The 14,846-nt window shown below is 38.5% G+C and overlaps 1 protein-coding gene across 2 annotated transcripts in view; it reads left to right on the top strand.

Moving 5' to 3' along the window:
* Window positions 1-9,157, top strand: part of polrmt (polymerase (RNA) mitochondrial (DNA directed)) — a 78,755-nt gene extending 69,598 nt beyond the window's left edge. For both annotated transcript variants that reach the window (XM_041791976.1, XM_041791977.1), the window contains 3 exons: window positions 1,888-1,979; window positions 5,017-5,090; window positions 8,343-9,157. In XM_041791976.1, the coding sequence (XP_041647910.1) occupies window positions 1,888-1,979; window positions 5,017-5,090; window positions 8,343-8,392 (216 nt within the window). In that variant the 3' untranslated portion in view covers window positions 8,393-9,157. The remainder of the gene's footprint in view (window positions 1-1,887; window positions 1,980-5,016; window positions 5,091-8,342) is intronic.
* Window positions 9,158-14,846: the final 5,689 nt, after the last annotated feature.

Genomic DNA, 14,846 nt, shown 5'->3' on the forward strand with positions numbered 1-14,846 from the left:
AATGGATGAAAAGTGTCACCTAAATTTTATTTGACACAAGGGATTGTGGGTCATGTATTCTTCTCTGCTTTAGTAAAGGATGATCCAGTGAATTATATAGTAAAGGAGATGATAAAGGAAGCAATGAAGCTCTTTTTCTTTTGGTATAGAGAATTTAAACAGCTCTTATCACGACTGCCTGACACATACATACTTTGGGGGTTTATTCACTTAGTTAGGAAGCTTCCTGACCAATAAAGACGACTGGAGCATCCCCTAGAATCCTGATTCTGAGTTAGTGCTTCTGAGTAAACGCCTAAAGTGTTGTTGCTCTTTTGCTGATAGGCGTATGAAGAAGTAGAGGAATGCATTTGTGTTGGCCAGTCTCACTCCAGAGTCGCATAACTCGCTTGTTAAGGTCACTGATACTTTGTTTCATCATTCACCCTCCCCCATATCTGACCAGTCTGTCCAGGGGGTATGAACTGATTATACAGCCCTACCCAGGTTGGAGCCAGGGTACAACAAGGACAGGATTCTAATAAGAAAGGTCTCTACATCATTGTTATTGTGAGAACTATGTATATGGGAGGAAAGAGAACAAACCAGAAGACTGACAATTTTAACATGAAAAGTAATGGAACATGGTTTAGAATTTAAAAAAAGATAAAACCTTGCCTTTGCTCTTACTGGCATGCAACTGGAGAATTAACTTCAACAACTGTTCATCATAATACATTAGCTTATAATGATTAGTGTAATAGTCAGTGGGCACTCAAAGTTACACACTTTTGATTCCTTTCGAAGCATTGTCTTTACACACACACACATACAGTATAATACCACACTATAGCATATCTGAAAAAAATATTTTGCTCTGTTTCCTATTAAACCATTTTGTCTCACTTGAACTTAGTGTCTTAAAAAGCTTGTAAAACATCAACCCTGTGGGGCACAGTTGAGCTCTAAACATTCCTTTTTTTTTCCAGACAACCTGGGCTTTTAGAGTTTGCTGTAGTAATGTCACTTGAAGTTTAACAAAGTTATGGGACTATAATGACAAAGGAAAACACTAAACAGATATTACAACTCTTTGCACAGACATGTTATCCTGTCTTTTGGGGACCAAAAAGTGAAAAAATGTATTCTGTGACAAAAAAATCTTGAAAATATTCACATGTTTACAAAGCCCTTGTACCTTTTTTGTATCGACAGGTATTTGTGCCATTTCTCAAATCAGTTCCTGTCTGCAGTCACACAAAGGGCTGCGCCACAGGCTCTCTGTCTTTCTCTCTCTATTATGAGATATTCTGGCCATTTTCATCATGATCTAAGTGTTTAAGCACACACAATTTGACACAGTATTATGTAATGACAGAATAGGCTGCCATTGGTTGAAAGCCCCATTGTGTTGAGCATTAGATGCTAGCAGGACAAATGATTGAAAATTGATTCAAAAATGGACAAAAAGACATTCACTTTCAGATTTTACTGGTGTGAATTCAATCTTTAAATACCCTGAAAAATCACCTAAGTTCCAGACTCACTAGAAGAGCAATCGTTAGGGATTTTAAAGCAAAGTGGCTACCTTTAAGAGGGAATGAAAAGCAAGAGGCTACAATTTACAGTTCAAAAGTTGTGTTTGATGATAGCTTTTATCCAATGACAGCCAAACCGGTCATTTTTATAATTACATTGGTAATGACAAAGACTGCACAATGGCAGATTTGTTGAGACAGTTTTTCCAGATTTGGTGATAGCTTGGTGCTTGTTTTCTCCTTCCTTTGCTGTCCTCTTCATTCCTCTCTATCTTTCCCTGGTCAGCTGTTAGGTAAATGTGTCCAAAATACTGTTGTGCCAATTTTTTTCACCAGAATGACTAAAACTTTTCCTTGTACATCCTACCAGATCTGTCGGGAACAGTTTGTCGCTCTGCACAGCCAGCCAATCCTTCAAGAGCTTTCCACCTTCCTGCTGGAGAAATACTGCAACAATGTCCAGTAAGTGTTTGAATGTACAAACTGCATACTGTTTCTATCAATGATATCAGATTTATGTTAATAAAAATAGTTATAGCTGTCTTTTTTTCATATAATATCCCTTTCATGTAAAATTATACCAGCAAAATATAGCTTCAAGTAGTTAAACACTAACCTTGCAAAGCAGATGGTTATGCCTGTTTCCTTGTTTCTCACTGGCGAATCCATCTTGCAAAGCTCCCATCTGAATCATTTGGGCCCGATTAGAAAGTGACAGGACCAATCAGCGATGAGGGGCAGTACTTTCAGGCGCAACAGAGTCGTGACGTAAACAAGCAGCAGCAAGAGCTGGTGCAGTTATGGAGAAAGAGAATAGCGTGGATGCTGATAAAGCGCCAGTTTTATCAGAACTTCTGTCAGAACTGTTCTTTAAAAGAAGAACAAAGAACAACAGTTAGTTGTTTTCTTTTCAAAAACGACAAAAGTTGAGTACTTACATGTCTATAGTCCTCACGTTTTGCGTTATTCCTCAGTAGCTGCGCACGTGCAGCTTGATAGCCGCTACATCATGTGTTTTGTTGCTCTGATTGGCCCGTAGAGATGTGACAGAACATTCACCCAATTATACACCAAGTTTTTTTCAAAGCCTGTGCCTTTTCTCAAACATTTCCTAAATGGATGTGTGAAACAAATCCATCTGGTGTGTCAGGTTAGTTAAACACAGTATAAAAGTCATTTAAAAATGTCAGATTCTGATACTGATTGACCACAAAACCACAGTTTATAGTTGTATTACTCTTTATGATGATGTTACACACAACAGCTATCACTGCAACGAGTCTCTGTGATTCTCCCTGTCTCTTTGTGTTCACTGTTACTTATCTTTATGGTCTTTTATGGTGTAGACACAAGCCACCATACACTGAACAAGCAGCTTTTACATGCATTATAAAGGAAAGGTACACACACGTTCATTATTAGATTGTAAAAATTATATAAGTGTGCTCTGGTTTTTCTTCCACTTGACTGTGACTTTAGCTATAAAATTATTTTTTCTGTCTATCTTTCTCTCTCTCTCTGAACCTTCCTCACTGGCCTCTGGCGGGGTTATGCTTGTCATCGGACTATTTTTCTTTCTTTGGGATAATTGGACACCTCTTCTACAGCCTTTACTTCATGAGCCCTCAGACTTTTTTTCTTTATCCTCTCACACACATTATTCTCCCCTTTGCCATGCTAACACATCATTTATTACTGCAGGCAGCAGAGAAAAAGACACTGGGATAAAGAAAGAAATAATTTTGGACTCTTTCACTTGTTGCATGAGTGAAGCCAAGCAGATTTTAACCTTACAATTTAGGTCTGAAGAAAACAAAAATATAGAGCCTATTTTTTCAGAGTTCAATTGGATTTCCTCATTTAAATGATGTGTTTGGCCCTTGATTTGGCTTTACTGATGTCAAGAGGATGTTTAAAGCAATATGTGAGAAAATTCATTATCATTTTGTGTGTTCACAAGTTATCATTAGAGCCTGTTGTTTATACATATTACACATGACCAGACCGTGGCAATGACTGCATAAAAAATGTTTTATGTGTCTTTGTGTAAGTTGTCTAAACAAACATAATAACTATTGTCAGCTTTTCCTGCAGTCAGTTGCACAAAATACACCTATGTTTAACACACAAACCAAAAACAGCACCTAGCTTCACATTAGCACCGGTAGCTCTAAGTTAGCCCATGAGCTGCTACCATAACTTAGCAGCTAACAACAGCTAAATACCATCCCTCCACTGAAAACACCAACAAATCACCTCAACAAATAACGAACCAGTGCTCTGTTAACTAGACACGACCTTTGAACTCCACATACAAATGGAAATTGAGTCCTACTGTCAATTATCCCATATTAGTCCTCATAAACAGATGATCTCAGCTGTAACCTCTGCTAGAACAGTCAAATGTGTTTGTGTTTTTTTTCAAGTAGTCCCAAAGAAACACAAAATCGTCCTCTGGGATTGTTTAAACATTGCATCTGTGTTTACGCCACTTAGCTACGTGCAGTTCCCTTTGTTTTGGATTTTTCTTTTTCTGCCATGCCCTGCTGCCTGTTTCATTTACCAGTCACAAGTCTGTTTAGGATCTTATTAGAGCTATTGGAGCTGTTATTAGTTGCACTTGTTTTGTCTATTTGCCCAGGTTTGTTTGAAAAACTAGAGTGCAGAAGATGATGACCGTTAGGCTGGAGTAGGTTAACAAAAAGTATTAAACCATCTCGGATTTATGAAACCTCTCTCGTTTTATGGAGTCAGACTGCAAACTATGCAAAACAGCTTGAAGAATTTGTAGCACGGCTGTGGCTGCCTCTCAGGGTGACATTTAAGTTATTTTTAATCATTGAAATTCACAGTACTACATTGAGGTTTTGATATCAGTCAGAATCATTGTGATTACAATTTTTGACATAATTGAACAGCCCAACTACCTACTGTACCACATGACCCCTTATATGTCCTATAATTCACCATGAAACTCGATGGACACACATCAACAGAGTGTGACTAAGTGGGCCCCTCTCTCACCAGTGTTTTGTAAAATCAGGCCCCTGACACCTCTGAATAGGCCAGACCCTTAGCTCCTGTTTTCCATTATACCCACCGACAGGACTGTTCTGTAGTCCTTCAGTATAACAAAAAACAAACAACTGGACAAAAATACAACTCTTCCTGGTGCTGTCATTACAAAAGAGAAAACAACACAGAGAACAGTCCGTAGAGAGATGAGAAATGTAGACAGGGGAATAAAGAGTGAGGATGATAAAGCCTATCTCTGCTAGAGCTCACACCCTCCAGGTTAGACTGTATGCCCCCCTCCCCCATTGTGATCACCGAATTGGGTGTTTGTTCTGAAAAAGAACAAAAATGTTACCTAGAAGAAGAGAGTTAAAACTTCCAGGGATGGCACGGGAGGTCCAGTTGAGTTTTCTATTTTACACCTTCAATCACACAAGCATTTTCGTCAAGTCTTACCTGTTTATTTCCTCCTTCTTTGTAACAGGGCGGAGGCGAAGAACAAGAAGTACCAGGCGTACAGGAAGCTGATGTTGCTGCTGGCCAATGTGCCCCAGACAGGTCAGTATGTGTGCAGCGGTCTGACTACTAAACCCCCGAACTCACCAACCCTCAGTTATTGTTTGAGGTCGCCAACAAACTAATTGGGTTATGGAGGACTTCTGTGTCCTGAGGCTCTGTTGCAGGTTAGAGGAAGTATCAGGAATGGTTTTAATTGAGTCCTTGCACATCTCTCTATCCTGTTTTGGAAGTCATCACTGATGGTTGCGTGTCATTTTTAATTTATTCCACTGAGTGCTCTTGGTTGTCTAGCTGTGTTTTGCCTAGACATGGTGTTGTAGCTGATATTCAACAGGAAAACCCTCTCATTTTGGCCAGAATTTAGCTCATTTTACAGGTGATTTTTTTTCCACCTGCATGCCCACTTTCAAAACTAGACTCCTCTGTTCCCTTTGACACAACAGTGTGTGTCTGTCTATTGCCATCCACAGTGGAGGTACAGAGGAGTCATCTCTGTCAGGTGGACGGTGGCTTTGCTGTTATGTAACCTCTCCCTCTGTCTCCATCTGTATTCTTACCGTCTGCTTAGCACCAACAGCTGTGTTGTGTAAATTGATTACTGTTAATTGTGTCCCTCCTCTGCATAATCAGCTTATGTGGCCGAGACCAGTCAGGTGTGCTCCTGAGGTTTGTCTGCGTGTCTATGAGTGTCCCTAAAAATCCACTGTGTCCAGTTTCAATATGAGAACGAGTGGATCTAGAAAATCCCCTCTAATCTCCATAAAGGACCTTTATTAAGGTGAATTGGGTTTAAATGTGTGTAATCCAGCAGGTGATCTCTTGTATGACAGAATCAAAGAGAGAAAAGGCTGGAGTTTTGTTTAGGGAGTGAATGCTTGAGATCATTTAGTGCTTTTAAGTCTAACTGAGCTGCTTAAAAAGCTGCTATGATGTTGTCCAAAGATGAGTAGGAACAAAGTCTGTTACCATAACACCATAGTCTTTTACAATACATAGCAAACAATAGTATAAAAATTAAAAGCAATAAACATGTTTTTACGTTAAGTAGATCAAAACTTTCAAGGCCCTTGTTGAGAGGATCAGCACAAAATCTGCCAAAATGTTTGCATCAAAACCCAATCTTTTTTGTTTTCAAATTTTCAACAGAATATTTTAATTTTATCAGGGTTCCTGCAGATCCTTAAAAAGTCTTGAAAGATGAAAAAAGAAAGAAGTTTAGATGGCACATTGACTTAGTTGTGTCTATCCAATCTTTGTTTTCGTACTACATGTATTTGAGTTTTATCATTCTTTTTTGAGTATGTGCTTGTTGGATATGCTATGATAAATATCACTATAATGTACAGTGCTTAACAAATTTATTAGACCACCTGTCATTTTTGTCTCAGAGACCATCCAGCATCATGAAGTGCTTTAATGCGGACTCTTTCATTTTCAGTGAGCTCTCCACGTTTTACCATTTTGAACAGGAATGAGGAATTTCAAACTGAATTCACCCAAATTTGAGTCAGCTCCCTGGGCTTCTCTGAGAAGTCAGAAATGAATCAAGCATAACATTCAACCACTAAAACTAATTTTTCTGTTCAGGAATGCAAGTAAATAACTATAATTTGACATATTAAAGCAAAATTATTAATATACTGTACTATTTTTTCAGTTTTTTTATAAATCAGTACATTTGAAAATTCATGGATAACAATATTAATTAAATTTTAACATTAAAAATATCATTTGGGTTAAAGAGCTTCTACATATTGGTGTATTAACCATTGCAGAAACATAAAAAAATGTTTTTGGTAATTACCAATGCTATTAATTTAGGGCATCTGTGGCATAAACCTTACCTTTGTTAGTGTAAGGGTGGTCTAATAAATTTGTTAAACACTGTATATTCATAGAAAAGAGGCATTAAATGTGCTAGAAATTATCAAATTTGGGCATTTATGAACAAAATAATCCAAAACAGATAATTCAGTGCAGTGTACTGAGGATTATCACATGCCTTTCTTTTATGACTGCCTTCCATACACAAAATCTGGTATTAATTTTTTAAAAAGGTCTTAAAAGTCTTTAATTTGATTGTTAAAAGTGTTCAAATATGTCATTCAAATATGAAATCAAAATCCGATTTGTCATTAAGCATCCAGAAAAATCAGAATGAAATTAAACATTCGTAACTCAGAGAAAATCCCTATAAATAGCCTATTTGGCTGTTTAGATCCTTAGTTCTCAACTGGTGTGTCTGGACCCATAAGTTGGTCATGAAGCTGTTTTCAGCTGTAAGAAAAAATTGGGGCAAAAAGTCTAGGATGCACTTTTATTTTGAAGGATTTGTCTCCATCACTTTGTTCTTATACATGTCTTGTACCATCTCAAGTCCAAACCACCCCATTTTTCATCAAAAACATATAGTCATGATTAAAAACTCAAATAAGGGGGAAGATGGCCTAGCAGTTGGGTCACTCCTCATGCACTAAGGCAGCATGGGTTCAAGTCCGGCCGTCGGCCTCTTTCCCATACCTATCCCAATCTCTCATCCCTGTTTCCGACTCTATCCACTGTCCTCCTGTGTAAAATAAAGGCAACAAAAGCCTCAAATTTACCTTTTAAAAACTTGAAGTATTTTGGTAACAATTTGCATTTAAGGAGGTGGTGATGGGTTCTTACACTAGACCAGTTAAGAGCACCTGGTTTAGACTGGTTTAGGTGTCCATGAAATGTTTGGTTGCAATATTATGGTAATGATGGAAATATGCACCCATTATCTTGATTCACTCAAAACATTTTTTTTATTGACTTCTAAAATATAAACACACCTTCTTCCTCTCTACCCCTTATTCATATAGTGGTGTTAGTCCCCCTTCTCTCCTCTCTTTTTTGTGCCACACATAGGGTCATTCTGTTGTGCCTTATCCCTTGTATTTACTGTAAGAAAAAATGCAAAAAGCAACCAGCCCTGAACTTAAGAAGGAACTGTCATAATAACTTATTCCTAGCTTATGAGTATCCACCAGTTATACTGACCAATACTGTAAATTTATATCATTTTACTGTTGACTTTAATAATTTTTGTATGTTACTTCCTACCCTTTAAACTACCTTGGCAGCATGAGTAGGTAAATCAAAGCCATGAACAGGAAATACGTTAATGCTGTTTTTTACCAAATTAAGTTATAGAAGCATACAATGACAGATTTTGGTTCGGACATGTTTGTCTACACTATGTGTAATGCACTGTGTCCGCTCTAGAAGACTTAACCTGCTCTGACACTTTTCCTCTCATCTCTCTAGGTGATTTTGATCTTAAACAGGTGAAAGAATCCACTTTTTTCTTCAGCTGAGAAGCTCGTGAGGGGAAACCAGTGGAGGGAGATGAGTGGAATCGACAGAGTGCAGCATGGAGGCTAAAGCCCCGGGGTTTCAGCTGGCTTTGTCTCCCTCAGACATCAGTACATTGATCCAGCGGCGCCCTGCCTGCCTCCTGGTCTGTAGGCTGGCTGGAGCTGCTGGAGGCGTTAACACACACTGAACCTGCCTGATTAACAGACTGCTGGGCTGATTGGTGGAAACGGTGGGAGGCAAAAGATGAAGGAATCAGCCCCAGGGGGGAGTGTGGAGTGTCCAATCAGTGAAAGAAGAGCTTTTATAACCTCATTCAGGTGCATGTGTGTGTACACACCTGAGTAGTACTGACACGGAATCACATGTTAACTCTCTCTCTGTTTATTTTCTTAGCACATGAACTGCTGTAAAGTTATACAAAGCAAAAGTGGTCATCTAAAACTGTGAGTGCAAGCAAATGATTGTTTTGTGTGTGTTTGTGTGCATATTTTGATGTGAAGGCGTCCATGGGTGCATAACAGATTGAAAAATTCTCTGTCATTGTTCAAACATTTCACTTTTTCTGAAGGTAAAAGAAGAGACTTTTGAAAACAAGTGAAGGCGTACTGTACTGTAACAGGAGATGGAGGACTCTTATGCAAGGAGAATCCTTGAGCTGTTAACCAAGGGGCTTCATACATATATTGTTTGCCAGTGTGCTCTCCTTTTTAGCTTCTCAGAGTGACTAAGCACTTAACAGTTACCCTAAAATAAATATGTTTCTTAAATTGTCTTCTGTTTTCTTCAGTGGTTCACAGAAATAGCTTGTACCCTTAGTATTCTTAAATAGAATGAATGAAACAGCCAGTTATTTAATCGTATTCATATTTCAGTCATATTGTGTATCATGAGATGAAGGCCTCCTCTTTTTAAAAAGCACCACAAAGGCTTTGAACACTTCAGTAATCAACTTCGATCTCATTTTTCTGGGCCAGTGCTGCATCTCGAATTAAAAATAGCAGAAGTGTTATCTTATCGTTGTTGGAAACGTTACAGCAGTTTCAGACAAAAGGTGCTGTTGATGTTCAAAGGCAAATGTAGTCTCAGCCAAACAAAACTGGCTGAGAGCCAATCTGATGAAATGGAAATAATCTACGGAGCATAAATAGAGTGCTGATTACATTAGACTGTTTGCTTTTAAGATGATTTGCATGGAAACCTGCTCTTGAAGGTGCTCAGTATATTCTCACTTGAATGAGATGTGACCTGTGACTTTCATCAGTTAATTTATTATTAGTTTAAATGATTAGTCACTCTATTATGAATTCCACGTTACCAAGACTGTGCATATTAGTATGCAAGGCACTGTACGGCTGACGGCTTGGAAGACACTCCTCTTAGTGCCATGAATCTGTCATATGATCTTTGTCAATGTAAAATTTTCCCAGCCAAGGCAGTCCCACAATCAAGAAACTGTGAACTTTATTCTTTAAAAAGAAGGGTTTTTGCAATCTCAGGTAAAAGGATTACGCTACCCATAATCCTTAAGAGTAACCTGAATTTCTATGAATAGAGGATCCTGTTGTTACCCGCAAACTTCATATATCAGCTGCTACTACTGAATTAATGTTCGTTTTGGTAACACTTTCTTGTAGTGGGACCTAATTACTTAGTAATTCTATAGTAAGGAGTGATAATTATCTAGTAATTTCTCAATAAGTCATAATTGAGTTGTAATACATTGGTATTTGACCAAGTAGTGCTAATAAGTTGGTATTTTACCCTCACCTTTAACAATTACTCAGGAAGGACTCACTTTAATTTTGTGGACCAAAATAAAGAAATGATCAAGCAACTTATGTTAAAAATCATCATCTTATTCCTGAAAAATTACTCAGTAAAATACCACCTAGTTAGCAGAGATTTGCCTCAGTATTACAAGGCATTACTTGATAATATATATTTACTATGTAAATGTTTGATTAATATTACAGAGTTATTTCTTGGACAATTCCTACCTATTATTGGAATAACTGCCTTGTTACTATAAAATAACTAGGGTAATTAGGGCCCACTGTGATAAAGTCCCAGTCCACACACCAATTCAGGTGGCAATAATGCTCCTAACTGTTTGGCAACTGCTAGTAAACCACAGACATGCAAGCGTAACAAAACACACAAAGGGGAAAGTTACATGCTGTGGCAAGAAGACAGTGGAGCTATGAAACCTGCTGGCCTCTTCACATCTCCTCTGCACAGTTTTTAAAAAAGCCTCTGGATGTGAAAGAAGAGCGGGCAAAGACATTACCCATGTTATTACATTTTAAAGGCTATGTCAGCACATACACCAGGAGAGGAGTCTGGCTTTAAGTGTGTAGTGAAGTGCTCAAGCCCTTATGGTGTCACTTCCTGTGTTTTCAGAAAACCAGTTTGCAATTGTTACTGGCACTCGATTTAGCACAAATAATCACTTTGACATCACACTTTATAAATCATACATATGATTCTTCTCTCATAGATAGATAGATAGATAGACAGACAGATAGATAGATAGATATTACAGCCCATCAAATGAATCATTGCACCATCATCTCATGTCTCTCAGTTGTCTGCCAAACCTTGACACTGATGGAGGTTAATACTGAAGTGCAGCAGTAGCACCCCCATTTCTGTCGCTAAACTTACCCTAAAGGTGTCTGTTTCCTCCAAAAATGAACTGCCAAAACACATCCATCTTCACTTTATGCAGCTTTTGTCAGAAAATGCCCACAGCTCAACACAAGCATAGATCATTTCAGTCTAAAATCCGGACTGTCCCTTAAATGGGCAGTGATGTTGTCTTAAAGGGTAGGGTTTTTTTTTCATTTTTACAGGTAGTAATTTAAGCCTTAGTGTTTTAAAAAGGTTTTAACTGTCATTTCAACTGTTAATACAAGAAATACAGATTAGTGTGAAAGCTTGTGTAATTCATTCATTTAACTGGAAATGTCAAAAATGTGATGTCAAAAATCAGCATTAAAAACTCTGAAAGAAGCTTTTCCGTTCATAAAAAAAACTTTGTCAAGATGGCTTGGCCAGCTGTGCAAGTCTTTAAAGGTAACTGTTCAGTGCAGTTGTGCAAAGGCTGTGAAAATCCCTAAGGTCTTAGTTTTTTAAATGGTTCAGTTCACTCTCACTAAGCCTTACTTGTTGTTATAGCAAATAATCATGCATTCTTTTCTTTTAAAATTGAAATGTAAAAGCAAACTATGGGCCAAGATGTGTCCTTTGTTTTTGTTTTTGTTTTTTTCCATCTTTTTGAGTCACACTGTCAAGGACAGATCCTTCACCTCTTAAGTGCTTCAGGATCTCACATACTCAACACATATTACATTTCACAACTTAGCTCATGGCGCGTGGCAAAGAAAAAAAGTGTTACACTTGATGATCTGAGATTAACACCAAGGAGTACGGCTGGTTAGATGGATGGGTGGTTTAAGTGTCTCAATCAATACTCATGATGTTTGCGAGAGGCAGATATGTATCGGTTTAAATGCTGTTAATACAACGCTTTGAATGACAAAATATGAACTCGGAAGAAGAGACCTGTCTAACCTCTTGTCTGTGATTTTTTTTTTTTTTTTTTTTTGTGCTTTTTGCATAAGGTCTACTGTCTCTGGCAGAGGCAGCGAACAGGATATTGAGTAAGTCTTTGATGGGCCTGTCTCAGTTTCTCTGAGGTGATTCCGAACATGTCTGGCGTTACATCAGAGTGCTTCACTGGTCCAAGCTGCTATAATAGTCCGTAGCAGGAGACAGTAAGATAGTATCCATTACAGAGCCTCTCCAGAAATTATTTTGTCAAGCTGAAGATGATTCTCTTTCAGGGAAATCCAAAGTGCAAAGTAATGTAAATTGAACAAGAATATGTAATGTAAAATAAATATTCACCCCCTTTAAAATGGCTGATCTAACTAGCACCAATTGGCCCAGCCAATAGTATTCTCACAATTAGTTAAAAGGGGATCACATGAGTGAAGTGAATGTTTCTCAAGTGATTGTCGTATAAATACACCTGTGTCTGAATGTCCTGTCACTAGTCGATCAGTATTCCTGGCTACCGTTACACCATTAAGACAAAAGAAACTCCAAGCAACTCAGAGAAAAGGTTGTTCAAAAGTCTAAGTTAGGGGACAGGTAAAAAAAAAAAAAAAACTTCCAAGGCACTGATCACCCACCAGAGTTCAGTTTTAATCCATCATCAAGAAATTGAAGGAGTATGGCACATGTGTAAATCTGCCTATCAGGCCGTCCTCATAAACTGAATGACCGTGCATGAAGGAGACTAGTAAGAGAGGCCCCCAAGTCACCTGTGACCACTCTGAAGGAGTTACAAGCTTCAGCAGCTAAAATGGGAGTTTGCATACAACAACTGTTGCCTGGGTTCTTCACCAGTCGTAGCTTTATGGGAGAGCAAAGAGAAAGCCAATGTTGAAAAACATCTCATATTGAATCTTGTCTTGAGTTCACCTAAAGGTGTAGCAGACTCCAGAGTCAAGTTCTTTGCTCTGATGGGTCCAAAAGGGTGGTTTTTTTTGGCCATTAGACAAGACACTATGTTTGGCAGACATCAAACACAGCACATCACCACAAACAGTGAAGCACGGTGGTGGCAGCATCATGCTGTGGGGATGCTTCTTGGCAGCTGGCCTTGGAAGGCTTGTAAAGGTATATGGTAAAATGAATGCAGCAACATACAGAAAAAATCCTGGAGGATAATCTTATTCAGTCTGCAAAAGAACTTGGGCTTGGGAGAAAATTTCTTTTCCAGCAAGGCAATGACCCGAATCATTCAGCAAAAGCTACACAGAAATGGTTCAGGGACAACAAGGCGAATGTTCTGGAGTGGCTGAGTCAAAGAGGTTTTTTTATTTTCTTTTTCAAAAAAGTCAATTTATATTGACCATGACTGATTTATAGAATCAATAAAAGGGTGAAAAATTTTCATACTTTTTTAAACTCACTGTACTCTAATCAGCTGAAATCAGTTTTTCAGGACTTTTCTTGTCTCCTTTCAAGACATGGTCAAAACAGCAAAATGTCATCTTTGAACAAAGTTTTCTAAAATTTGACATCATCCAATTCAAAGCAGACTCCAAATCATTGAAGGAAGCCAGATTTTAACAGGGTTATTTGCAGTCTATTATTTTTTCTATTAAACAACTTATTTGGTCAATAAAACTGCAAGAACAAAAGAGATCTTAAATGTTAGCCAAAGTGCAGGAATTCTAAATCCAGGAATGCTTAACTGTACTTAAAGAGGGGGTATTATACTTTTCCGATTTTTAAAACATAAATATAAAGTCACAATGTTGGGTGTCCATACTCCATGTATGCAAATTTTCAAACTGCAAGATAAACGTATGCGGCAGTAATCTTGGAATTAGCATGTAAACTGATGAAAACAGTTCGTTGAAAATCTCTGAAATTCTCCCGAGACGAGATTTCAGAGGAGCAAACTAATGAGGTCATCGCAGTAGGCTCTCCTGACTGGTTTGTGGTTCGTACGTGCTGCCAGCAAAGCGGAACAGACCGCCCCCCACAAGGCCTTTTAGCCATTTTAACACAGTAATTAAACACTTACCAAACAGATACGTCCTGCTCTATCCTTTGCTGCTGCTGGTTTTCTTCCCCCTCTCTCTCCAAACTATGCGAAAACAAAGCGTTTCAGACGGAGGTTAAAACAAGGACTCCAGTGTGAGAAACATGAGCAGTTTTTTTTTAACTGTGAACCATGTAATGCTACTACGTGGGTATCAGAGAGATGCTGTAAAGCCTTGAAAAAAGGTCCCCACTTTAATGACTCGTGAAGTAAATGTTAAAATGTGGTTGTGAAAAAAATACCTTCACCTCTGAGAAGTTTGGTTCTTAGTGGGCTAACATTATGACTATTTCAAGACTTTCATCTATAAAGTCTTTCAAGCTTTCTTCTAGAGTTTTCAAACAAATTTCATTTCCTCCTCATTTTCAGTCTTCACTCAGAAGTCTGTGAGATTCAGATGAATGCTCTTAGAGTATTTTCCTGCCTCACATTCAAGATTATAGGTGAATTGGTGTAGCATCAGCAGTATAGCGGTCTGTTGTGGTAAAGAGAGAGATGAACCTCCAGGCAAAGCTTTCAGTTTAGCAGTCGATCTTCGTTCTGGCCCTCGGCTTTGAGCTTTGGGTAGTGAATGAAAGTTGAGATCGCCGATGGGATTTCTCAGGAGAGAGGCTGGGTTCAGCCTTGGCGATGGGGTGAGAAGTTCAGACATCAGACATAGGGGTGGAGCTGCTGCTCCTTTGCATCAAAAGGGGCCAGCTGAGGTGAGTCAGGCATCTAATCAGGGTGCCTCCTGGTCTCCTCCCTTTTGAGGTCTGCTGGGTCTCTCCATCTGGAAAGAGACCCTGGGGCAGACCAAGAACACACTGGAGGGATTATACAGTGTATCCCAT

Source organism: Cheilinus undulatus, linkage group 7, assembly GCF_018320785.1.
Source record: "Cheilinus undulatus linkage group 7, ASM1832078v1, whole genome shotgun sequence".
Classification (NCBI taxonomy): Eukaryota; Metazoa; Chordata; class Actinopteri; order Labriformes; family Labridae; genus Cheilinus; species Cheilinus undulatus.